General features: G+C 41.5%; 1 protein-coding gene across 2 annotated transcripts in view; it reads right to left on the reverse strand.

Annotated features, from left to right (window-relative positions):
- Positions 1–273: 273 nt before the first annotated feature.
- Positions 274–25,248, reverse strand: part of CUBN (cubilin) — a 148,811-nt gene continuing 123,836 nt past the window's right edge. For both annotated transcript variants that reach the window (XM_087775875.1, XM_087775882.1), the window contains exons 57-67: positions 21,873–22,073; positions 18,831–18,960; positions 17,678–17,895; positions 7,186–7,391; positions 6,154–6,316; positions 5,479–5,687; positions 4,672–4,819; positions 4,374–4,555; positions 3,092–3,257; positions 999–1,234; positions 274–596 (exon numbers count right to left, since the gene is read on the reverse strand). In XM_087775875.1, the coding sequence (XP_087632001.1) occupies positions 489–596; positions 999–1,234; positions 3,092–3,257; positions 4,374–4,555; positions 4,672–4,819; positions 5,479–5,687; positions 6,154–6,316; positions 7,186–7,391; positions 17,678–17,895; positions 18,831–18,960; positions 21,873–22,073 (1,967 nt within the window). In that variant the 3' untranslated portion in view covers positions 274–488. The remainder of the gene's footprint in view (positions 597–998; positions 1,235–3,091; positions 3,258–4,373; positions 4,556–4,671; positions 4,820–5,478; positions 5,688–6,153; positions 6,317–7,185; positions 7,392–17,677; positions 17,896–18,830; positions 18,961–21,872; positions 22,074–25,248) is intronic.

Raw genomic sequence — 25,248 nt, forward strand, 5'->3', positions numbered from 1 at the left:
GGGGCCATTTTTCAGCAATGTCTGATTTTAGTGTAGTTTGACTAAAAATTTAGGTAATGCTTTCAAAGATGCTTGGGACAAAAACACATAACTCTGTAGAACTAATTAAAGACAACTTCGTATCTTAGCTCCTCTTACCCACTTCATGTTGAGTATTTTGTGTTTATGTTTTATAGCATTAAATGTAAAACTTTTTTTGGCATATTTACTCAGAGCGTTTGAAATTATGGAGAAGAATATAAAAAATATGTTTCGAAAACTAGCATAACCTCATTTTCACAGTTGGGTAGATAATAGTTTATTTTCAGTACAATGGCAGGTCACATTTTTTTGACAGAACTCTAAATTCATAACGGCTACAATTGCAGTCATTTTTAAAAGGCCTTACTTCAGTTGCAATTACCATAACCGGATTTAAAACTTATTTTATGATCAAAAGTCTCTTCAGTAGAGCAAGGAACGGTAATACATTTCTTCTAAACAGTGTTCTAGCTCGTCCAGCTTAACTTGAATCCTGATGGTAAAGTCACATATTCAGCATGGAATTTTATGTAGACTTGATGAGATGTAGCAGTAAATGGGGAGATGTTTGTATCCTAAAAGTAAAGACAAGAAACATGAAAAGCTTTACAGAACACCAAGATCCTTTGGAAAAGCCAGTCAGAGAGTTAAAACTGCGGCACAAATCGGATCATAGTTTGGAAGGGACCTCAGGTCTGTGCTAGATACTGCTTTTGCATTTCTCCCTCAGGGTATTACAAATATTTAAATCACAAATACAACTAAATACAGAGCAAAATAGCTTGACGATGCCTCCCACTAGATGTCACTGTAAGGTCTGCACTGGAAGGCTCCTAAGCTGCCACACACACCTTCTGCCTTCACTTCCACTCATCTGTATGGAATTCATGCCCGAATTGGGGAAACAATCTTAAATACCGAAGAGTAAAGATGCATTTTAACTGCTTACAGCGTGACAGACAGCAGGGAATACATACCATCCCACAGTACGGCCCGGCCGGGGGAGAGCTGGCATCTGGCCCGTCGTACAGGATCAGATAGTTGCTATTGCAGTCCCCCGGGTCGTCGATGCTGAAGAAATCAAAGTTCACTGTGACAATTCGTCCCTTGGGCACGGTAATGGCCCACTCGCAGGCAGTGTTGTTGGGGTAAGTTGCAGGGTAGCTGGGACTAGCAAATGAGCCAGTGCTGCCGTATAATATTCCTCCGCATCCTGGAAACAGACACTGCTGATTAGCTTAGAAGGCTTAGTTTCACAAGATCCTACACGAGGTAGTACATTAGTACAGTATTAGTAGTAGCACTGAAAAACAGAGAGATGCTGGGAGCTGGAACAATGAATGTGGATAAGAGCGTTATTCCAACAAGAGATAAAACTGAGCCTCTAGCTTCAGCAGCCTGAGAAGAATATGCAGTGGGCATTAGACCATCACTGGATATTAAAAATGAAAACTCCCCAAACTCTGAAACAGGAACCAAAGTCTTAAGTCTGTGCCTTGGTCAGTTCAGTTCCCAGCTACTCAACTAGAGACAAATTCTCTTTGGCTGTTCTTTGGAATGAAAAGTGAATCCTCATGCGATAGAAAAATACAGAGAACAGCTCAGTGAAAATAGTCATACTAAGTAAACTAAAGGCCATTTATACCAAAATTTAATCTCCAGCAGTGGGCAGAAGCAGAAGCCCTGGGAGAAATGCAAGTTTATAGAGTAAGAGTAAGCCTGTGCAGATCATGCCCCAGATTACTCTCACAGTCTCCAAGAATTTTCAGCTCCCAGAGATGGCATCTTTGTGTTTTATAGTCTTTATCAGATGTCTTCCACGGACTTGTTCAGGTGGCCCTCGAATCCATGTAAATTTGTAGCATCCTATGGGAAGGGGCTCCAGAGCTTAACTGCATACTGTGTGAAGAACTGGCTTGTTGGGTTTGTTTTGAACCTGCCACCTCCTGGCTTTATCTGATGGCCTCTAGTTCTTCTATGGGAAAAGTCAGTGAACAGTTGATCACTATTTATCATCCAATATCACTGAATTTTATAGACCTCAGTAGTTTCTTAGCCAGATTAAAAAGTCTCAGCATACCTTGTACAGAAGCCATTTTTATGCTGAGCCCTTAGTTGTACTGGATTCTTTATAAGAGAAGGAGACCAGAACTGTGCACATCATTCAGTTTGCGTTTGAACTATGGATTTATACAGTGGCTGGCTGTTTGTTCCCCCTTCCTTTCCCAACAGTTCCTAGCATTGTGCTAGCCTACTTGACTATTAGTGAGCAGTAAGCTCTTGTTTTCATGGAACTATTTTACCCCCAAGATCTTGTTGCTGAGTACTAAAAGTCAACTCAGAGCCCCTGTTTTTGTAAGTAAAGTTAGGATTGTCTTTTTTGCCCGTGTTCTTCGTCAACACTTTCCAACACTGAACTTTATCTGCCTTTTCACCACCAAGCCACTCAATACTCTAAGGTTATTCTGCAGTGCTTCTCAGCTGGCCATGAGCTTTCCTACATCCAGTAACGTAGTGTCATGAACAAACTATTACGCAGCTATTCACTGCCATTTCGTGAGCCATATATGAATGTGTCTATGATATAGTCACCACACAGCATTATAATTAGGTTATTTTCTTGGGGCAAATTTCAGCCCTCCTCAGGCTTAGCAGTGCCTAGATCCTAGGGCATATCACAACTGGGCTATTAATGGAGTGGGCTGAGTCACCCACTCAGTCATACCACCACCAGTACTCTGTGGATCCCAGGATAGATGTTCCTGGTATTTTGTGACCTCTCAGTGAAAGAGGTAGATCTTCGTCTTAAGTGGACTACATCCTCTGAGGTTGCTAAAGTCAACATTAGAGAGAGGGAATTGCTGCCATCACATAAAATGGATCTTGCCCCACTGGTCTTCAGGAACAACTACCTCTCTCCAGTGACTGAATAGGGTGGACTGTGGGTGCTTGGGAAGGTCTTAAGTGTTGATGAGGCAGGGCCCAAACTGAGCAGGCTGAATTCCACATTTCTGTATTTTCCCTCTATGTACAATTGCTAAGTGGCATTACTTTGTAATTACGGCCTTACCACTTGATGATGAAGTCCAAGTAATTTCATATCCATCATGAACCCCTGAAAAATCACTCTTGAAACGAAGGTAGACAACATGATTTTTGGGGAAGATGGGACTGGGCACAGTGTTTCCACAGAACTTGCCAAGTAGTGGTGATTGCACATCACTCCCATTTCTGACCTTCAAGGGACAGAAAAAACCATTGTCAACATTAAATCCCTATGCCAGTTATACACCAGTGCCATTATGCAGTGATACAAGCACACCGCAAACTATGTAGTCACTTGCATGCATACTGTAATTGTCATTTTAATACTGTTATTTTTCCTACTGTATATTCCTCTGTAGAAGGAAAAAGAGCCCATTAACTGGTCTGTCTGACTTCTGTAAGTAATTGTACAGAACAAGTATCATCAGAAACAGGTAGCTAAATTTTATGGTGTGGTACATCTCCCAGCTGAAAAAATTACTTGACTAGTAATTGCAATTTGGGTTTTGCAATTCAAGACCATGTTTTACTTTTCATAAGAAATGTTAATACTCCACGTGAAAAGATTAATTCTTTACCCTGCAGACCACTCTTTTCCCTGGTCACATTAAGACACAGATCATATTACATAGCTCTGATTTAATCTGATTTTTTTTCTGAGCTCCAATAATGCAGGTGCTCAGATCCATTTCTTGAGACAATAAAGAGGGTATGAAAGGAGAACTAAATAATGATTCTGCCACAGACATCTGATTTTTTGTCATCTGACCAGCGAATAGGGAAACCTTCAACAAGTGTGAAAGGACAGAGTGAGGGTTGCCTAGGAAGATATGCTTTTTATTGACACAAAGTATCTTTGCAGGTATCCTACACTTCTTACTAGAGCTTTTTTTTTTTTTTAAGAAAAAATGTTTTTTTAGAAAAAAACATTCTTTTTAAGAAAAATATCAAGCAGATGGACTCTACTGCTGGAACGAAAGCACTCAGATTTATGGCTTTCTGTTCGTGCACAGATGTTAATATTGGATGAAAACTATCCCAGCTTGCTCAGTTAACTGGGTAACATCAACAAGAGCTAGGTAAAGATGAGTAAGCTGATAATGAAACTATTTATTCGTTGGTTTTGGACTTACTATAGTGTATATTGTTTAACCTCTTACTATAACATCTGAGTACCTTTCACCATAGAAATGTAGCAATAAATTAGTCCCTAAGTTCAGCTCAGACTTGATCCAAGCTTATTAATATCCTTTGAATTCAGCAGATTTTGACACAGGCCCACAAAATATGTATACTTGCTTGAATACCTCTAGGAAATCATGTGAACACTGGATGCTGTCTTCCAAACTGAAAGCATGGAAAAAGAGAGAAATTGTGTGGTTCAGGGGAGCCCGTAGAATGATAGAACAGTCCATATTATTGGGGTGATGACCAGGCCAGCCAGGGCTCTTCAGGTAACCAAACGGCTGGTTATACTCTCTGCTGCAACCTTGAGACAGAAAACCAGAAACATGTAAGCATTTCAGATCTCTGTATTGCTTTTCACTGCATGGGGTAAACAAAGAGAATGGTAGGTAGATTTTTTAGACATTTCTTCAAGCTTACCTGCAGCTTGGTACGTAAATTTGACTCCATTATTAATCATATATTCATCTGATTTGAAAGTCACCATGGCAGTGCGATCATAAGAATAAAATTCAGGGACTGGAAAAGTTTCGGTGCCACAGAATCTATGGACTGATCCTTGGCTGTGCTGGAATTCAATACACATCACAAGTTACTTAATGATATAATTCAGTTTTCTACTTACCGAATTTAAGGTGAATAAATCTCTCAACGCTTTCTATACCAGGTATGCAATCGCATTTTAATGTTCTCATGGAAATCACTTAATAATGTCGTAACATTTTATGTTCAATTATTATGAGAAACAAATCAAATGTAAAAGGTATTTTCATGCTAAAATAAGAAACAATGAAAGAAGGTTTAGAATAATATAATACAAGGGACATAAACAGTTTTTTTTCTGGTGCTTTTTACAAACACTCTTCTTAGCATGAATATTCATTTTTATTATGGTTCTTGGGTGGGAGGAAGTACGATTAGTTTATGAAAATTTGCTGTTGGGCAGTGTTTTCTGGGTATTAGGTTTGGCACTTCTGTTACTTGGTGCAACTGTGAAAAATTGTGTCACTTACCAAGTCTAACTCCACGTGCGTATAGTGTGCTTCCATCAAGTCTGTGTACCAGTTAATGCACCTTAAGTGGGGCACAGCGCGTAATGCTTTGGATGTGCCCCTCACACAGAATCAGCAATTAATCTATCAGCAAATGGTGGATTTCTCCTCTCTTTACAAAGCGTGAAGGGAGCTGAATGTGAATGGGGAATGGTATCAACTGTAAATTTCTTACTGTTGGCGAGTCCTGGAGCTCTAGGTAGTTCTGAGAACAGTCCTGGCTGGAATGGAGGTGGAAGGCCTCTACCACCACCCTGACCTGCTGCTGTGGAGGGGCATCAATGACCCAAGTACAGAGAGTAAATGGTGGATATTCATTTGGGAAGTTAGGGGACATGGCAGTCAGGGATGTAGAAGTTGCGTTATATATTCCTCCACACAGTCCTGTGTAAAACAGTAACAAATGCATCATAGAGTGAAAACCTTTCCAACTGGGTAAAAATACTTATTGAGCAAAACTACACTGGATAATATACTTTTGTATTTACCTGTGACTCTCTAGAAAAAAAAAATTAAGTAAACCACATGTTTATGCTGTGTCACTGTATGTCATAAAATTCAGAGAAATGTTTGTTCCCTATAATATCAGCGTCTTTGTTAACAGTCTGCAAGTGTCCCTGTTTTGCATTCTAGACTGACAGCCACCCCGCAACCTGGCAAGACCAAAGAGAACGGCACCAGGGTCTAGCAGCGCTGCTTTTCGCTTGCTTACAGATGCTGTGCTAAGGACTGTCTGTGCCCCTTCCTGAGCCCTGTATCTAGAACAAATTCTGATGATTTAGCGTTTAAATATGTATTTCCACCAAAGAGTCACAACAATATGTATGCACACATATATATGTATACTTACGATCCACTGTGGCATAGGTAGCATTGAAACCCTCCCTTTCCACAGAATTGTCTGTGATAAATTTCACAGTCAAGGAATTATGGGTAGAAAGAAAAGGAGCTGGCACTGTAGATCCACAGAATATGCCAACTAAATTGGCATTTTCATTATCTCCATCATAAATCTGGAAGAAGAAAAATATATAAGCCACTAACAGTTTAGGCACAACAAACAAATATATAGAAATAAAATTCTCTGACCCCTCCTGACATTACAATTTGTTTTACTTGAAAGGACAGTAGGTGCTCTTGTGCTTTAACAGGATGTTCTTGATGACTATAATTATTCACTGCCCTATTAACTAATTCTGTTGGACAGTGTAAATCTCATTATGGAACATTCTGGTCCTGTCTCAGCAAATCTATCAAAAATTTATTCTACTTTAATTTGGCATTCTGGTTTCTTTTTTATAGGTAATCTCAAAGTGCTTTTCAATGAGAAAGGTTGATTTTGTTCACCAAAATGTAGAATTCATTCCTAGTTTGATTGAGCATCTCTAGTGCTCAACAGGATCTATATCGCTCCTTGGTGGATCTTGTTTAGCAGCATTCTGCTATCCTACGTTTTACATGCTCATCTCCAAGAAAATAGCTTTCACAGGTGAGCACTGAGCATCAAGACTTATTTATTCAAAATTTTTGTAAATTAAAGTCCTTTCAAGCAATTGTGTATGATTGATGAAGAACCTGCAAGCTTACTTTCAGAGTGCTTGAGTTTTGTTTTGTTTCTATTCTGTGAAGTAAACACTCATTTATATAAGCAGTCTAAGACCAGAAGCGTGTCCCCATAACAATGTTAAAACTTTTATTGGTTTCCAAAAAGGCAGGATGTCATCTGGAGTCTCAATCTAACCCAACGAAAAAAATGTAATTATATTAAGCAATTTAATTTCTTCATAAGACCATTTTCTATTAATTAAGTTTCAGCTTCATGGAGAGGATAATGGTGTGTATCTCACTGATATTTTCTTGTTAAAAGACGCAGCTGTCTTACTTTGACGTAATCATATCGGCAAGCCTGAGCAGACTGTGCTTCAAGCACGAATGAAGTGAAGGTGAGGTTGATCAGTTTGTTTGCAGGTGCAGTTATTATCCATACACAGTCCAGGTTTTTCTCATATCTTCTGGTAGCACTGGAGACTGGAGAGCCAAAGCTATAAGCTGAATTTGTCAAGTAACCACCACAGCCATTCTGAGGTCCTGTTGAAGAAGCAGAAGCTTTTTAAAAGCAATTCCTGGCATTTATTTAAGCTTCAGATCTTTAATGTCAAGCCAGCAGCTCTTTCTGTGCTACAGCATTTTACTGTCCTGTCTCACAAGGACTATCCAAATGTTTAAAAGGCTCTCAACACAAACAGCATTAGATAGGTACGAATCACAATTAGATTTGGTAGAGTGAATTAAGAAAGGCTCATGTCTTCTGTTGAATTTAAAGTCGGTACCCAGTTTGAAAATGTAGCAATAGCTTTTTAAAAGGGACTGTAAGGAGACAGAGGACAGAAATTAAATAGAAGAGTGGTTGGAAGGTCTGGTACTGCAATTCTTACCTGCTAGTAAGAGTACTCGGGCAGTAGGGGGCACTGGGTTGCTGACTTTGAAAGTCTAGTTAAACACGAAGTTGCTTCTTTTGGCAACGCGACCTGGGTCTGGGGGGGATTGAAGTTGGCAGCCTGGCACTGGGACCCAGACTCACGCTCAGGAATCTGGCTAAAAGGGACTTACTTCTGGAAGCGTTTGGCGTGGTGGGAACTTACAGCCCCTCGGAAGAGCAAGCTGCTTTTCATGTGGATCCCACCTACAGAGCTAAGTCCCTTACTGGAGTTACTCGCTGTGAAAATTTGAACACTATAAAGTTTTCAGTCACATTGAAAGAATTTACTTTTGGGGAAAAGCAGTTATTAGAATATCAGAACTTTTATTGTGTCTAATTACAAACAAGCAAAAAATACAGACTATCTGACGGGATTTATTTTTTTTACTTTTTTTTTTTTTTAAATATAGTTTGATTTCCAGAGGCTGGACTGAGCTAGTAAATCTGATCAATTTGTTTACTTTATGCTTCCTTCCCCAGTCTCTATGGGGTTTCCTGGCCCCCTTATTTAATTCAGGAATACGAATGAAGTATGATTCATACTCTTGCTTTTGAGTCTAAGAGAGTTTTTGTAAACTGCACAGAGCAAAGTGGTGACTGCAAGCAGCCTGCTGCCTCCCACAGCAAATCCTTTTAGGAGAACTGGATAATAAACGAAGCTACAGCTGTGGCTAAGCAACACAAGCGGCATTTCAGAATTTCATCTCTGTGTGTAAAATATGCCTGTCTGGCTGACAGGCAGCGACTTAACCTTGACACACTGATATATTTCCAGCCTTAAAAAACTGCGCCCTACTTGAGCTACAGTATTACAAAAGATCACTCTGGTGAAAAATCAGCATCCGAGTATCAGGATTGCGTCAGTAACCCGGGGCTGGAGGCAGCCCCATCTTGCAAGACTGTAATGGTTAAACCAGAGTGACTACGGCTAAATGTCGTTCTGCTCTACTAACCAAAGCCGGAAAAACCCCACCCTAAAAAGAAGTCTGCTTAAAACCAAAATCTTAATAACGTGAGATTTAAGCTTTTGCTATAGCTAAAAACGAACAGAAGAAATTCATTACAAACTGAAAAAGTCAGGAATGAATGGGTTCTAGTCCAGTTTTGTGGGCTGTTAATGAAGTCAGAAACTTGGAAAAGTGTTAGCGTTCATTCCAGTGCCACTGCAGAAGCCGAGAACAGTGGGGGAAATGCGAGCAATAAATCACACATAGTCCAGGAAGGAGGAAAACGTCAGACAGGAGGGTGCCTGGGCCCTAAGAGGGCAGTTTCACTATGTTTTTCTCTGGCTTCACCCTTCTGCATGATTTACTCCATCCCCCTGGAATGACTCGTTGGAGCCACTTCCCACTCAGCATTTTGGACACCGTCCACTAAATATAATGGTAAGCATATGATCATTAGGCATAGATCATAGTCTGGCCACCCAGCCCTGCAGTATCGGGTCTGGGGTGATTCGCGGGTCAGACACCTCGCAAAGCTCCCGTCACGCTTTTCAGGGTTAGAGTTGCGGAGATGCCAGTCAGAGCATTGCAACAGCAATCAGGGAATTGCCACAAAGCCATGCAACAGGAAAGCTCTCAGTGCTGTTGGATTGTCCTTTGTTTTGGATATCAAATGTCTGGACCTTTGGAATGGTGCACTTCACTGCTAGCTGTGCAGCTATAAAGACAGCTCAGATGACAAAAAATACAGATGTGGGTAAACTGTGTGTGTACAGCACATAAAATGGACCCGACAGAGAAACAGGGCAAATCCTCATTATCAGAAAATTAATTGTACCTAGTATAGCCAGTAATAGCATCTAAGGGAAGATAAATAACTAAAAGTATGATTTACAGTTAATAAAGATGAGGTTTCATCATTAGCTTTCACAATGCTTAGCCTGCTCAGCCGGGGTTGAGTCACACGCTACAGGGCAGTACGTTATAAAAACCAGCTAGACTGGGAGCCAACCAGATATCGAGCAGCCCTGCACCAAGCCAAATAAAGAGCAGCCTTTGTTGAAAAATGTGTCTATCTTGGTGTTTTTCAGTACTAATCAACGTTACATCTGATTGCAGCCGCTAAAAGTTACAGACTAGTGAAGCTGTGTAGATCCAGGGAACACCCACAAGTACATGAAGAACCAGCTGCTTAACGGGAGGGAACTCAGGCTAACAGAAACACCATGGCACTGCGTTTCAGCCAGGACACAACTCATCGTTTCAAAAATCAGCACCACCTCTGAAGAGAAGGCCAAATAGTAGCCATCCAGCCTGCCAGTGACCATTGATGGAATGATATTTATCGTTGGCTAACACAACCAGAAATAATTGTAGCTAAAATTCCAGCAAAATGTGGAACTAAGAAGTCTGTTAATTTGTAGAATAGCCTCCTAGATATTAAAAGCTGAACTTGATAAAAAGAATGAGAAATGTACCTTATAGAACCATTTGCGTGTGGGCAGATGGATTGACTACATGGCTTACTGTGTTGTTTCAGTCTCTGGGTTCTTATTTAAAATAAAAAACATGAGGTCATCATAAATCAGATTGCAGTCTTGTCCTCCTCATAAACAGCTTGCCAGAGAACACAAATTATCAGAAGAACTAGGGCACACACTGTCATCGCTAATTGCTGTTGGTGGGGAGCATTAATGAAAGTAAAAGGCTGAAGGACCATTCAGAAAAGAAGGAATTGAAGGTTCCCTATGGCAAATAAAAATAATTACAGCAGAGAGCAAGCACATGTTTCTCTGTTAAGAGTTACCTCCTCTAGATATGGAACGAAGATGAAGATGAATCTTTGAAGCTGCCTGCCTTTGAAGCACAGCCAGGGGTAAGGTTCATTTATACAGGTATGGATGCTATGAAAGAAAGCCTACTGAACAGTTTTAAATCTATCAGAAACTGCTAAACCAATGACATTTCAAAACACAACAAACTAACTTTGCTGCCCTTCCCTTCTTACTAACTGAGCACCACAAACGTCTACTAGAAGGCAGCAAAGTTCAAAGAACTGTTCTAATTCTGCTCGAACAGTAATGAAAATTGTCTCCCAGATTTCTGAACCACATATGGTCTCGCCTAGAAGCACCCCTGGGAACTCTAGCTTTCTTTCTGACCTGAACTAAAAATCAGAATAAGCAAAGATTAACTCTGCCAAGACTACTGCTTCTTTCCTGACGGGTCTTATTTCCAGTGCAGAGGAGTGGCTGCACTCGTTGTGGCTGCAGTAATTCTCTCATAGCTTGTTTGGATCATGGCTTCAGACAGTAAGGCTCAGAAAGACACAGGGCTGGAGAGAGGGATCGTACTGTTGTAGTTTGTCTCATGGCTGATACTGAAGGTCGGTAAACCTTCACGAGCTGAGCTGTAGAAGTCAGTTCCCGTGTTTGGCCACCACTGTACAGACATCGTGACTGCCGTGGCAGCAGGACCTGGCAGCAGTGCCCACCCCGGCCACAGGGCCTGCAACGTTTCAGAAGGAGACTTCGGAAAGCATGGGACTCTTTTTAGTCCTCAGCCTTGCCTTTACACAGAAAGGGGTTTGGACTGGTTTGATGGCCTGGCAACGGTTCCAGCTGTGTCATTTAGGACTGTAAAGCCCCAGTCTCCTGCTTTAGCGGGATTTCACAAATGCAGTCAGACGAAGTTCGTATTCTTAAGTTTTTAGACTATTGGCTGATCCCGTACATAACAGTCCAGACATGCTCTGTGCCAAGCCTGCCCTCGTTCTGCAGAACTGTAACGTACGTACCGTCCTATGCATCTCCTCGATGCTTGTCTGAGAGACCAGAGGCAAACATGCAGTCTGGCCTCAACCTAATACTTTCTAACATGGCATTAGCGTACTTGTTGGCATCACAGCCGCCCAGGCCTTTGCAGATCTCTCTGGCGATGTGAGTCAGAAGTGTCTCCCCCGCCTTTGTTTGTATGCACCCGAGTACAGATCTTCACCTGAAGCAGCCATGGACTTCAGTGAAGCTAAGACAATTCATGGCAGCAGAGTTTGCCCACAGTTGTGTGAAGTGCCTTTAATCTGAATATCCCATCGGCTTTTAACTGTTTAGTCACCTACGAAGTTATGTTTAATCACTGCTTCTGAAAATTATTTTTCACCTCATTTTTTTCAGATCAGTCAGAAATTTCTTACTTAAAAGTCTACCTCTTTTCTTGTCTGTCCAGTTTGAGTATGCAAACCGCTTCTATTTATTTGCTTTGGGAGAAGAAATGTCACAGACATTAAATAACAGACATTTCTGAGAGACATTTGTAGACTCTCCCTTAGCTCAACAGTGGTATTCTTTTCAGACATATTGAAGAGATGTATTTCAACACTGCAAACACTTTCTAAATTTAGTCAGATTTCAAGCTGATGCATATTTTTATATTTGAGCCCCAAAATACATTTAGAAACAGTCCAGGAATTGTGACTTATGAACATAAATTCTGAGTTTGTTATGGATGTTTTTATTTTCATGGACTATAAGAAGATCAAGAAAAGATATTATTAGCCATGATTTAGTCATTATTTTAATAGATTAAGCTAATCATAGTTAAGCCATGACAGTGTAACGAATCTGAAATGTGTAATATTAATGTGTTATATATTTGGTACAAAATTGTGTGAACCAAAAGCCCAAAGAAATTTTTGCAAGACGACTTGTGAGTTTCAAGCAATTTGCATCTCAGCTAGACCCTCTGCCGCACCAGGCTCTAAGTCCAGGTTGGATATCTTGAGATACACCCCTGGAAACCGGTCCTGACGGGCTGTGAAGTCTCTGCCAGGCACTGCTGCTTTTCCAAAGGCACGAGAAAAACGCAACAGCATTCACATGCCGCAGTCAAGGACACGTTCTTCTAAGATTTTTTTGTTGGAGGGAGAAAAAATTTGCAGGAAAGCTGAGGTTCAGCTGTGCTGAGTCCTTTCCCACCTAACAGGCCCTAACTGCTGTTGTCAGTGCAGGTGCCTGGTGCCACCTACAGCAGGTGCTAACAGTTTTTACATAAATCAGTGCAATGAATAGTGATTCAATGCTGGTGGTGTAAGCATTGAAAGGAATGACTCACAAAAGAACACCTAACCCTGACCTATGCAATAGAATACCCAACCAATATTTTACACCTTATATTGCCCATTCAGAACTGGTTTTTTTTCAGCAATTCTGAACAATCCAAAAAAACTCCGCAGCACCTGTGCACGCTGAGCACTGCTGAAAATCTGCACCTAGAAACTGAATATAGAGTGAGCCAAGATTTCAGTTTGCAGGGCAGAACTGAACTTAGAGCTATATTAAGCAAATTTTTTTGTTGATGAAATAAAATAGCATAAAAATGCTGTGAAAATTCTACTGGATCCATTTTTTAACAGTACACTTTAATTTCATTAGGGGCGAGCATTACAGTAACCCCATTAGTTATAGACACAGTGTTTTGTATTCCAAACAGGAAACAAGTAATTCAATACACAGCTAATAGAGTCAGGGAAGACAGATACCTCCGGGTGATTTATCAGGTAAGTTACGGATCATTTTGTCAGGAAGAAAAGCATAGAGATTATCATCTATTTCTATGATATGTATACTAGATTATTTATGTAAATTATCTATTAAGGCATTTTTCTGATATATCAGAGAAGATTCCTTTTTCCAACTATTTTTCTTCTAAACTCTACTCGCTTATGATTTTTTTTCCTATGTAAAAGGACTAATATTCATTCAATAGAAATGCTCATTTGAATAAAAGGACGGAGGGATCCTTGAGGGAAAAACTGGGCAAACTGAGGACAATGCAGAGGACAGGGTGTTTAAGGACTTCACATTCAAACAGTCTAATGGTTGCCAAAGGTTTTGGAGGCATTTCTTCTGCCTTAGAGCCTACATCACTAATTTTCTCATTGTTGCACCCTATTCTTCTTGCCTGACTATATCCATCTGGTTTTCCTTGTCTTGTCTTTAAATCATAATCTCTTTGTGGCAGCAGATTGTTGCTTTATTCTGCCTATGCAGTGCCCACTGCAGTGGAATCACGGCCCATGAGCTTGTAAGCCCCAAGGTAATGCAAACAAAGGACGACATTGGTATTATTAACACAGTACACCTTACGGCTCTTTCACAAAGTATAAAAAAGGGGAGGGGAAAGAGCTGGCTACAGCTTGAAGTTGAGCGGGATTTAGGGCTGTAGATAAAAAGGAGGCAGTCTTCCCGCCCTCCTCCATCCCACCTTCCCCACTGTCCCAGCTCCGTTTCAGTTTTGCCTGTATTGTATGAAGCAAGCTCAGGAAGAGCTTTCCGACTCAACCCACTTATCTAACCACGTGTAACACTTTTTGCTTCTTGTGAATTCATCGTGGCTTCCTCAGACAGCCCCCATGAGCGGACCCACCTTTCATTTCTGAAATGAAATAGGCCCTTCTCCGATGGTTTAGAATGTGATATATTTTTCATTACCGAGACAATGGGGCTATGTACGCGAGCACAGAAAGCTGCCAAATGAAAATGATGTGCTGTTAATAAGGTCACAGCTACATCGCCTGACAGGGGTTGCTGACTCCTTAAAAATAAGAAAAAAACCCAACCCTTATATGTCTTCTCAGCCTTTGTATCATGAGCCTTGGAGGGATCACAGATTGGGGTGAGAGGGTCACCCCACTGCTGGATGGGAATAGGCAGAAGCTCCATTTATCACCAAAGCACAAAGTCCCTGCTGTCACAGCGGGGGTGGCAGAGGTATGTGCAGGCTCCGTCCCTGCCAGCCAGGGTCAGCTGAAAAGCCCAGGTCTCCCCTTAGAGCTGGAGAGATAATCAGGAGATCTTTGGCCGAGTCACAAGCTCAGTACACGCAGACCTCGTTCTTTGGGGAGCGATCTTAGCTTTCCTTCCTTCCCAGAGACATCTCATGTAACCAAATGCCTTAAGCTGATATTGATTTATTTCTTCTCATCCTTTTATTGATTGCCTAGGGGAGCACACACACACTCTGGAAAGGAGGTATAATTCTCATCTTACAGACTGAAAACAAAGGCAGAAAAAAAGGTCAGTGGTAACTAAGGTAAGAGGAGTCTTTCTTTCCACAAATCTAACACTTGGAGCAGGCTGGGATCCTCCAGTCAGCCCAGTTCACCAGCTTAGCCTGAGAGCATGTCCAGTGATTCCAAAAATGAGGCCAATAAGCGTCCAAACGTAGCAGCAGAGACAGTGAAAGTATAAACCCTCTGAACTGCACCGACAAGGGCCATGTGTTCCCCTGCCTTAAATGCACCATAACACAGAGCTGGTTATGACAAAGAATGCTGCTTGTGAAATGTGCACTTAACATTAGATTGCACAGCGTTCGGAGTAGCATGGTGAAAGAAAAGATATTTGACAAAAAAGGTGAAATTGCTGTACTGTCAAATTAATACTGTTTCATACTTTCTGTTAGTCTCCCTTTTCTGACTAGTGGGGGGACCTTAAATATTCTAGTGGGTACAGGATTGGTGATGTAAAAAAATTCTTTTAATTAGAGCATGTTTTTTCTACAGAAATTTCAGGGTTTAACTCTTTGAATGCCTGGTTACTGTCAGTCTTGCTAGGCTTCTGTGAGTTTCCTACTTCATCTTCTCTCTTCCCTCCCACCACAATGATTATCAGAGGGACTCCCTACTAATAAAATTCACAAGAGAGAAGGAATGCGTAACCCTGGATTTTGGCGGTACCTCTGAGAGAAGCCTGATCAGGAAAGAAATTGGAAGAGCTTGTAAGGAAAGGAAATAGTTCAGTTTGCTACAAATGAGCGTACTGTTTCTGCTCGCTTCTTTCCAATACATCATCAGGGTCACTCACAACATTAAACAGAGAGCAATAATTACGTTATCCAGTTGTGCTTCCCTAGGGTAACTACAGAATAATGTGCTCATTGTCATCCAACAGAGAATGAGGCTTCTTGTTTCTCTACAGATACCACCTTCCTTATCCAAGAGATTTATCATTATTAATTGTCATCTGATTGCATTTGTACTCTTACAAAACCACATGGGTTTTATCTTTTGACAGACATGAGGGAGCTTCTCTAAAGCACCATTTAGAATAACAGGCTTTAGATCTTCATGGTTTTATTCTCTTTCATTTGAAACGGGATCTCAGACCTCATAGTACAAAGATGTGTCACAGATTTTTCTGGCTTTATTTTTGAGACAAGTCAAACTGGAAACGTTTATAGGACTGTGACTCATGTTTTCCGTTTATAATATACTTTTCTGCTTTTTGGCCATTCTGTACTAGCATGGGACTGTCAGAATCCTTCCTAACGGCTGTGTGGTTTAGTCTCTGTGGCTTGTTTCCCACAGTGGAGAAGGAAGACCTACGATTAAGCATCTCACCACCATGGGCTCTTCATCACACAACCCACATCTCTGTATGGCCATCTTTTCCAACTTGCAACTCCATTGCTCCTGAGTAACTCCTGCAACACCACAACCTCCCTTTCCTTGGGAGCCTGCAGAAATGTCCCTCCAAAAATTAGCCTAATAGATGTCAAAGTTTATTCATAAAAGGCTTCTCCTCACTCTAGGAAATAATCAGGCTTAGTACTGACTCAAAGAGCTTGGCTTGTGTTGTTGTGTGCTTAAGCAGAATCTTTGACAAGTTGCACAGATAAATCTAAAGTCAGTGGCTAAAAAAATTGACTACAGGCCAACAGGAAGAGCAAGAGCTTGGGGAGTTCCTGATGATCTCACCCTGGAAACACAAACCCAGGCTGCAAGGGGATCTCTGACAACTGATACCTAACAGTTTAGAGACAGCAACATGTGAGGCAACATTATGTTACTTGAAATAACAGTCCACAAGAGTGGTCTTAAAAGATTCTTGTAGCAATTACTTAGAGTGAAGCAAAGAAAGAGTTAATAATAGTAAAAACCATGAGGTTCTGTGGGAATGTTTTTCTTGGCAAAGCCTGTAGAACCAGTTATTTTCCTTATCTGTAAATACTTTCTCAGACTATCAAATGAGAAAGTCACTGGCTAGGGGTTGGGAGGGGATTCAATGACTCAGCAGAAGACTATGTTTGTTCTGCCACAAAGGCCTTTCATTCTGATCTGTCTGAGTGCCAGCTTTGTAAACCGGACAATTACTTCTTTCTAGATCACAAAAGCATTGAGTTAATTACACAGGAAACTAGTAGCGAAGACATGAAATCAACTTACATGTAATAATCATTTGTTGCTTATCATCCCTCAACAATTCAGATGTTATAAGAAGGTAAAAAATTCCTTTTACACCTTGATCTTAAAAATAGGCTACTGGGCTTAAACCTTTTTTTAAAGCAATAATCAAGTTTTGCCCCTGAGTGTTGTGTCCATCAAAATATTTAACATCCAGTGCCTTCTTACTATGATCCCCATCTATGTTATGGCCAGCTAACCAGATTGATCCCCAAAAGCAGTAGAGATCAGCACAGTGGTGCCTGGGGGGGAACCCCAATCTATCTTAACTGAACTTAACACTCCAGTTTTTAAAAAGGTGTGAGGTGAACTGCAAGGAAATGGAAACTGAGGATAGAGGGAAAGGAGACATCTTCAGCACACCACCAACCTTTGACTACAGAAGAATGAGAGTTCTCAGGGATTGCCAGATTTCCTCCAAAAGAGAGGCCCTTGGGTGCTGCTAAGCCTTCAGTCACCCAAGAACTGTCTATGCCTTCAGAGAGGCAGGAAAAGGTTAGCAAAGAATAAAAGAAATCAGTTCAGAACCAGGGCTGGAATGCGGGAATCCCATAAGCCTAGTACTTAGCTTAGTTCACTCAATTTTTACAAAATCAGAAACATTCTTCTGCTTCCAGCACCCCTAGTGAGTGAGACCATAACTGCTTCTCACCAAAGGAAATTACTTACCAGCAGATTCTTGGGGTTATGAGTCTGATAATACTCTTACCTAAGGTCTCCCTGAAAGATGCTTTCCATCCCCTGTCAGCTCCAAAGAAGTCAGTGTTAAACACCAGGAACAAGTTATTACTGGAGCTCTTAATATTCGGAGGCAGTTCTGAGCCACAGAATTTCCCGAGGAGAGGAGCATGGGTGTCTGAGCCGTCGTATACAGCCACATAATCTTTGTAGCAGGAGGGAGATACTTCAAGCTGGAAGCTGTTGAATCTGTAAAATACACTTGGAGCTTTAGGTATCACATTTTCATTTCTATTCCTGTGTTAGGTGTGTTTTTAGTGCCTGAGGAAAGGTCCAAGTAATAGCAACAGCCAAAGCCATACACAGACAGATACCACAAAACATTTCTCTTCAGAAAAAAGCAAGCAGAGCCATTAAAATGGCAAAACACGCCAGGCTCAAAGAAATAGCGACCCTCAGCCACTGGGCCTCTGGCAAGGCAAGCTGTCAGCACACCTCGGCTTTCTGTGAAGCAGCAGATCTCCCCTGTGCAAACACACCCTCTCTCACTTCTGCAAATTGCTCAGCCTGCAATTTCCTTGGGCACAGGAGGGGCATATAAAATGCAGGCTCAGAGTGCAGCCCAGCTAGGTCTTCCACTTAGCTGGGAAATGTTCTTTGAATTCACAATCAGCATATATATGACAGAAGAATGTATCTGTCTTTTAATTTCTCAGTGGCAAGATTTTGTGGCAGCCATATCCCTCTCTTAGGCAGGACAGCATACACCCAGAAGCATACTCTTTCTGGGTGGGTATTATTAGTTGGTCTGTAAACTGAGTACCAGCCTTCTAAAAGATTTTTTTTTTCCTTATATCAACTTACAGGAGTCTTATAACTCCTCAAAGGCTGACAGAATTTAACAAAAAGCATGAGCTGCATTTTTACAATTTCTTAGCCTTCTTGCTAACCGAAGTGGGAAGTTACAATTGTGGTGATGTTTTGCACGTAACAAGTTACAGAGAAAGATGTAAGGGAGCCTGAAGTTGATAAAGGGGGCTTCAGTAGCCATTTCTCATTTTAATTCAGCTTTCCCCTTGGAAAAGGAAAGATGATAGAGAGAAAATTGTCAATAATAGCTGTCTTCAATTGGAATCAGAGACCTCCCTGCCCCCTTGATGACAAGCTGAACTTGGATTACGTACTTGAGGGCCACTATTTTGCCATTTCCAACTGTGATGTAGTATGAGCAGTTCATGTTGTTGTGATAATCAAGAACTGAATGGGCCGGACTGCTGATAACACCAACAGAGCCATTGAAAATGCCACCGCAAGCTGCAGGGGAAACAGAAAAAAAGAGTGATTACTGTCTGAACACCAGCTTGGTCCTAATTCTCATATTTCTTGCAGGAGCTCGTGTTAGTCCTCTTTTAGTCATAAGGACAGAAAAGCCCTTGATAAATGAGGAGCAGTCTTCACTGTTATGCTGTGCTGGTTTTGGCTGGGATAGAGTTAATTTTCTTCAAGTAGCTAGTATGGGGCTATGTTTTGGATTTGTGCTGAAAACAGTGTTAATAGACAGATGTTTTCATTGTTGCTGAGCAGTGCTTACACAGAGCCAAGGCCTTTTCTGCCTCTTGCACCACCCCAGCAGCGAGGAGGCTGGGGATGCACAAGAAGCTGGGAGGGGACACAGCTGGGACAGCTGACCCCAGCTGGCCAAAGGGCTATTCCATACCATATGACGTCATGCCCAGCATATAAAGCTGGGGGAAGAAGAAGGAAGGGGGGAACATTCGGAGTGATGGCGTTTGTCTTCCCAAGTAACCGTTACATGTGATGGAGCCCTGCTTTCCTGGGGATGGCTGAACACCTGCCTGCCGATGGGAAGTAGTGAATGAATTCCTTGCTTTGCTTTGCTTGCATGTGCGGCTTTTGCTTTACGTATTAAACTGTCTTTATCTCAACCCACAAGTTTTCTCACTTTTACCCTTCTGGTTCTCTCCCCCATCCCACCAGGGGGGAGTGATCGAGCGGCTGCATGGTGCTTCATTGGCAGCTGCGGTTAAACCACGACACATGCCTAGAACTGTTAAATGCAGAGATGTCTACCAAGTTGTGCTCTGCAGTGGCAGACTAGAGTCAGTATCGAAGTAACAGGTTGTTACTAGTCCATACCAAATGGCAATGGCTCCGTGTTTGTGCAGTAAAAGATTGAGCCTGATTTCAAGTGAGCTGCAGTAGGACTGGGAAACAGTGGGATGGGGAGGGTGCCCTGTGCAGCAGGGTGTCAGGTGTATCTGGAGGAGCCCTGTACCCGTTCTAGCTGGCCAAGGGAAACCTGGCTGATATGTGGGCAAAGAAATTCCCTCATCCAAATCCTGGCCCCATGGAAGCCTCTGAAAGTTTGGCACTGACACAAAAGCAGCCACAATTGCATGCACAGCCCTGCCCCTAACTTTTCTGGAATAACTGTACGCAGAGACTCATCATCCCTCCACCTCCTGTCAGGGCTGGGGTATTAGTGTAGCATTTGTTCTGTGCAGAAAGGCAGAGAGGACTCCCCAGGTGTCACTAACCCTGGGGACTGTTCCCCACCTCGCCTTGTGCTGGGACGCGCCAGCAGTGGGGGGTGGCTGAGATGGAGGACTGCATGCTTGCTCTCTGGCTGAGCAGCAAGTTAAACTCTGCAGCTGTGAACTAAAGGCGCTGCTTGGCTTCTCAGGGTTTCACACCATGGATGCTGATGAGGCCAGGATGTGGCTAATGTTTATTCACAGCTTCAGTGCTTGAGGGAATAAAAACTATTATAAAACCAACTCTAATCTCCATTGTTAGCTTCAGCCTTTATTTTATAATCTTAACTTGGCAAAAACCGTTTCCCTGCGTCCTGTTGATAAATAGCTTAAAGCCACACACAGCTTTTCATGTTTGAAAGGACATGCCATTGCCCAAGCCACAACCTTAACAAAGGCAGTCCCATACAGGGTGCTGCTGGATACAGAGCCCCTGGCTCCTCAGCCATGCTCAGGCTGGCAGCCCGGAGCACTGGCAGATAAAGGACAGGAGCTGGGAGGATGAAGAATCAGCATTATTCTACACTAGGAGGGGGAAGCCTTTTTCTTTTTTTTTCAGCAAACAATACAACTAGAGGGAAGAGGAATGTTAATTGCTAGAATCTGCTCTGTATACAGCAACAAGCTAATAAGGCTGCAGTCATGTTTCTCAAATGTCAGAAGTCACAAGTCAGATAGCAGCAACTGCCTTGAGTGAGTTATGAAGGCCTTTTCCATGAGTAACTGCACATTGTCATTTCTCAGTGCCCTCTGTCTTATCTGTATCAGGCCATTCATTTTATATGAAGAATTTAGCCTTATGCTTTTTTTGCTGTGGCTTTGACCATGAGGAATGCATTAAGGGAAATACCAAAGTTAAGAACTCACACTTTTCTCTGCAGTTAGAAAATGAAATAGCTTTCAAAAATCAAAGTACTGTCTCTACAAGCTAAACCTAGAAAATATTAAAATTGGTTTTGAAAATAAAATTAATCTTTTGGGATATTCATATTTGTGTAGATGTAAATTCTAAACTCAGTTGGAAAATTTTTTTTTCTAATATATATTTCCTCTTTAAAACAAAAGAGATCTCATGTGAATGACAAAAAGTTTTGGTGAAAATATTTTTTTAAAAATAAAAATATATCTAGATCCCAACTTTTATTTACATTAATACTTGGCACTGCAAGAGGGTCATCAAATGGAGGCATACAGCTGGGCCCATTTAAAGATCCTGTTCTGGTTCCCATATTGTACAATGTAGTTTTAGTATAAGAGAATCAGACCGTTCTCCTGTATGTGATAAAATCTTCTAAATGAACTCAGTTAAATGAACTGGTGATGTTTCTCCTTAAACTTTGTAGAAAAAAAAAAACAACACAACAAAAAAAGCCCTGCCAAAATGGGTTGCATTTCTTTTCTACAGCAAAGAAAAAGTATTTCAGTTCCTGACCTGGTCCCATGTGGTGTATTGAAATGAGAATTGTGAGATAACACATCAGTCAGCGACAACACACACCAAACAGTCCCATGTCCTAGTCATGAGAGCTCTTTTGGGCAAGTGCAGAGGGAATATGAACCATCTACATCCATCTAAGGTATTCCCAAGATGAGGTACAACATTTCCTACACTGAACCATTATCCAGCCAGAATATTTCCACCACCTAAAGCACAGGACAGTGGCTACTCACCAATCGCTCTGTATCTTGCCTGGAATCCAAAGCCTGCAATGTGGGAGTCGGTGTAGAAGTTGAGCAGCATAGGTCCAAAGACGCTGACCGGGGCAGGGAGCTCATTACCACAGAGCGTGACAAGAGGATGCAGAGTAACCCTGGTCCCACTGTAGATGCTTACTCCATCATAAAGACAAATTCTGCTCAGGAGTGCCGGGGCTGCATGGACATACAATGCAGAAGTGTAAGCAGCGTATTTTCTATGTGATTTACTGAGCTGCAAGTATGTAGGCCTCACACAGGATAAGAATTAAATTTTATATTATTTCCATTCCAAGATCTCAGGATCTCATTTGCTTGCTGAGGAAGCAAATGTCAATTTTTAACATGCAGAAAAACTGAGGCAGAAAAAGGCAAAGAGACCTTGTATATAAGACATCAGACTGGTCTCATTCAACACATCCTATCATCTGGAAAAGGCTCCAGGCCCCTTGGGTTCTTGGGAGTTCATAGCTGAGTGAGCACCACCTATGAGAAGATGAGAGGACCTGACAAAAGCATGGATCTCCTCTGCAGATCAAAGCAATGCACCTTCTGTTACAGGCAACCAGCTACCTGGTATTTCTTTCGCCTAATGTAGAAGTCAGCACTCAGTGCAGGGACTTTTAAATCATTAAGAGTGAGAATTTGGGAAAATGAAAAAGTAGTCCATACAATAACATATTTCAGAGCTGACTTCTTTCTTTCTGAATTCCCTCTAAACTTTGGAGCACCAAAACCCAGATTGTTCAGCTTGACTCAGAAGACAAAAAAAATGTAAATTTAATCTCGCAGTTTGCTAGTGAAATGCTGTAACCGTGGCAGTCAGTGGAGATTTGGAGATGACTGAGCAATAGGAAAAGAAAGTGATTTTTCAGGAGCAATCTGCTTTAGGGGGCAAATCGGTACAGATATTAGGGTGAGTGTAAAGCTGCCCATTCGGAAGCACTAAGAAACACAGAAATGGGCGATGTAGCATTCTACATTTTTTTTCCCACTGTTTTTTAGTTTCTCATTTGTAGTCAGTCTTCTGGAGGATCAAGCCATCCTCTCTGACTCCCTGCCCTACCTTCCTGACTTTCTAGCCAGCTCACCATTTGCAATCAGATTCGACGGAGACAAGAGATCCCACATGAATTAATTAAGTTCATATAAGTTTCATGAAGGTCAGTGGCTGAGTTAGAGTGCCAGAGGAACGTCCCCAAAGAAGGACGAGCTGTGCTTTCAGCATAAGGGCTGTGAGTTCAGCAGCGATCTGCTGAGCACCCTGGGAGCTCAGAGCCGGCTAGGAGCCACGGGCACAGGGAGAAGTTAGTGGCCCCCAGGGTGGTACCACTAAGGGATGAATGGTGGGAGCTAGAGAGGTTGGGTATCATGTGGGAGCAAGAAGGGAGCCACATGGGTTATGCAAGGAAGCTGGCTTACTGCTGTCAGTGAAAAACACACTACACATCTACTGAAAACCAAGCTTCATTAGTTGTTAGGCTTATAGAACAACTGGGTGTTTTCTTTGTCTTTTTCTTCATTATTTGCAAGCATAATGGAAGCTGGGGTGCCACATGATTATTGAGGCTAAGTTATCATGTTTAGCAATCTATTAGCAGCAATGGGGCAGTTACTTAAACTGCAAAGGATTAATCGGGAATCATCTAAATTTAACAGGAGAGACACTGAGCCTAGCATTGCAGAGGAGTGATTCCTGCAGATTGGTCAGTCAAAAACAAGCTGCTTCCTAGTGTTGTAGGCAACAGGATGACTCGTATTGAATAGGATGACAGATAGGAATGGAGTGATAAGTCTGTTTCACAAGAACAACAGAGTCTTCCCAGCATCCAGATATATTTTAGAACCTCTCTGGAGTTTTAATTTAAGAATTCTTTCTCTCTCAATGAAGACAATGTATTCTAACATGTTTTACAATTGTGCCGATAGGGAAATATGGTACTGATCTGACTCTAGTAAGAGTAACTAAGCTGAAAACAACCAGCCACATCAGATAACTGATTACACTGTTAATTATAAAATAATTAATTAAAAATATTCTTCATGTCCTACTCTATTATGAGAATACTTGATCACATGATACAATTAAAAAAACATAATCAATTTTAAAATACAAAGAAATGAAAAAAAAGAAACAGAGACAAGTGCAATTTCAGAATCAAAAAGATTTGAGAAAGCAACTCAGGTCCCTTTCTGGAAACATTTTGGAGAAAGGCATGAAGTGAAATGGATTTCTTAGCAAAGCAAAGGTCCACAATACCCGTCACAAGTTGTTTCGAACTGCTGCACTGGAAAGAAAAAGGTGGTTGATGTAGGACTGTGAGCAAAAGGCTTAATTTCTAGCTTTGAAACCCCATTGTTTGGGCCAATATTGTCTATGACCCACGAATCCTGGCAGGACTGATGATTGTTTGATCTCCATCCTGTAACTCGTCACTTGTTTACCCTTCTCCTTAATCTCTCACCATACTAAAATGCATTATTCTGTAAATAATCCCCAGCCTCAGATTCCTTTATCCTATCTCCTCATGTCATACTTCCAGCCTCTACACATACTCAGCACATCATCAGCAATTCTTTTCTGTGGTTTATTTCCTCTAATTCTATCATCTTTGATCTTTTCTAGACCAATTTCTGTCCCTTGCACTACAATGGAACAGCTTTCATGAGTCTCTGGAGATCTTTTCTTAGCCAGATGTCAGACCCACATCCTCTTTGAGCTGACAGGCACTTTCCACATAGCTAGCACTGTTTTTCTTCATAAAACTTGTCTACTAAGAGCTTTTGCTCCTCTTTCTGATATTACTGTATTCTCCCCTCTGATTCATCCATGGGGATTCAATGAGACATCTCCTTTCCTGTCTTTCTCTCTTTATCTCCACATTAGCTCTGTGTAATCTCATTTGCAAGGACAGATGCAACTACTATCTCTATGCTGATGACCCCAGAAGTCTGCTTCCCTCCTCCAGGCCTCTTTCTGTTCAGATTAAAACCTTATTTCTGTCTCTCAACAAAACCATTCAATAGGAGAGCTTTTTACCCCCTCAAGTCTTCCCTTGCATCTTCTTTCTTTACAGCCTCATCATTTTGCCTGCCCTCATTATGTCCATGTCTATGATTTGTGTCTCTCTAGGTCTTCACATCCAGGCTAGATGTAAATATTGTCAAGTGTTTCCAGTTATTGTCTTTAAGATAAACTCATTTGTATCCTTCCACATACCTATGACTCTCACCCAAAAACCAGCAATTTTTCCAACATGGATAGTGTACCATTTGTTCCTCTAGCCTTGACAATATTTCTTCCAAATACTGCTGGAGAGATCAATTACTTGGCCTGACGTTATGAACATAT

This window comes from Nipponia nippon, unplaced genomic scaffold (genome assembly GCF_047370975.1).
Source record: "Nipponia nippon isolate SJK-2023a ecotype South Korea unplaced genomic scaffold, ASM4737097v1 scaffold_1, whole genome shotgun sequence".
Classification (NCBI taxonomy): Eukaryota; Metazoa; Chordata; class Aves; order Pelecaniformes; family Threskiornithidae; genus Nipponia; species Nipponia nippon.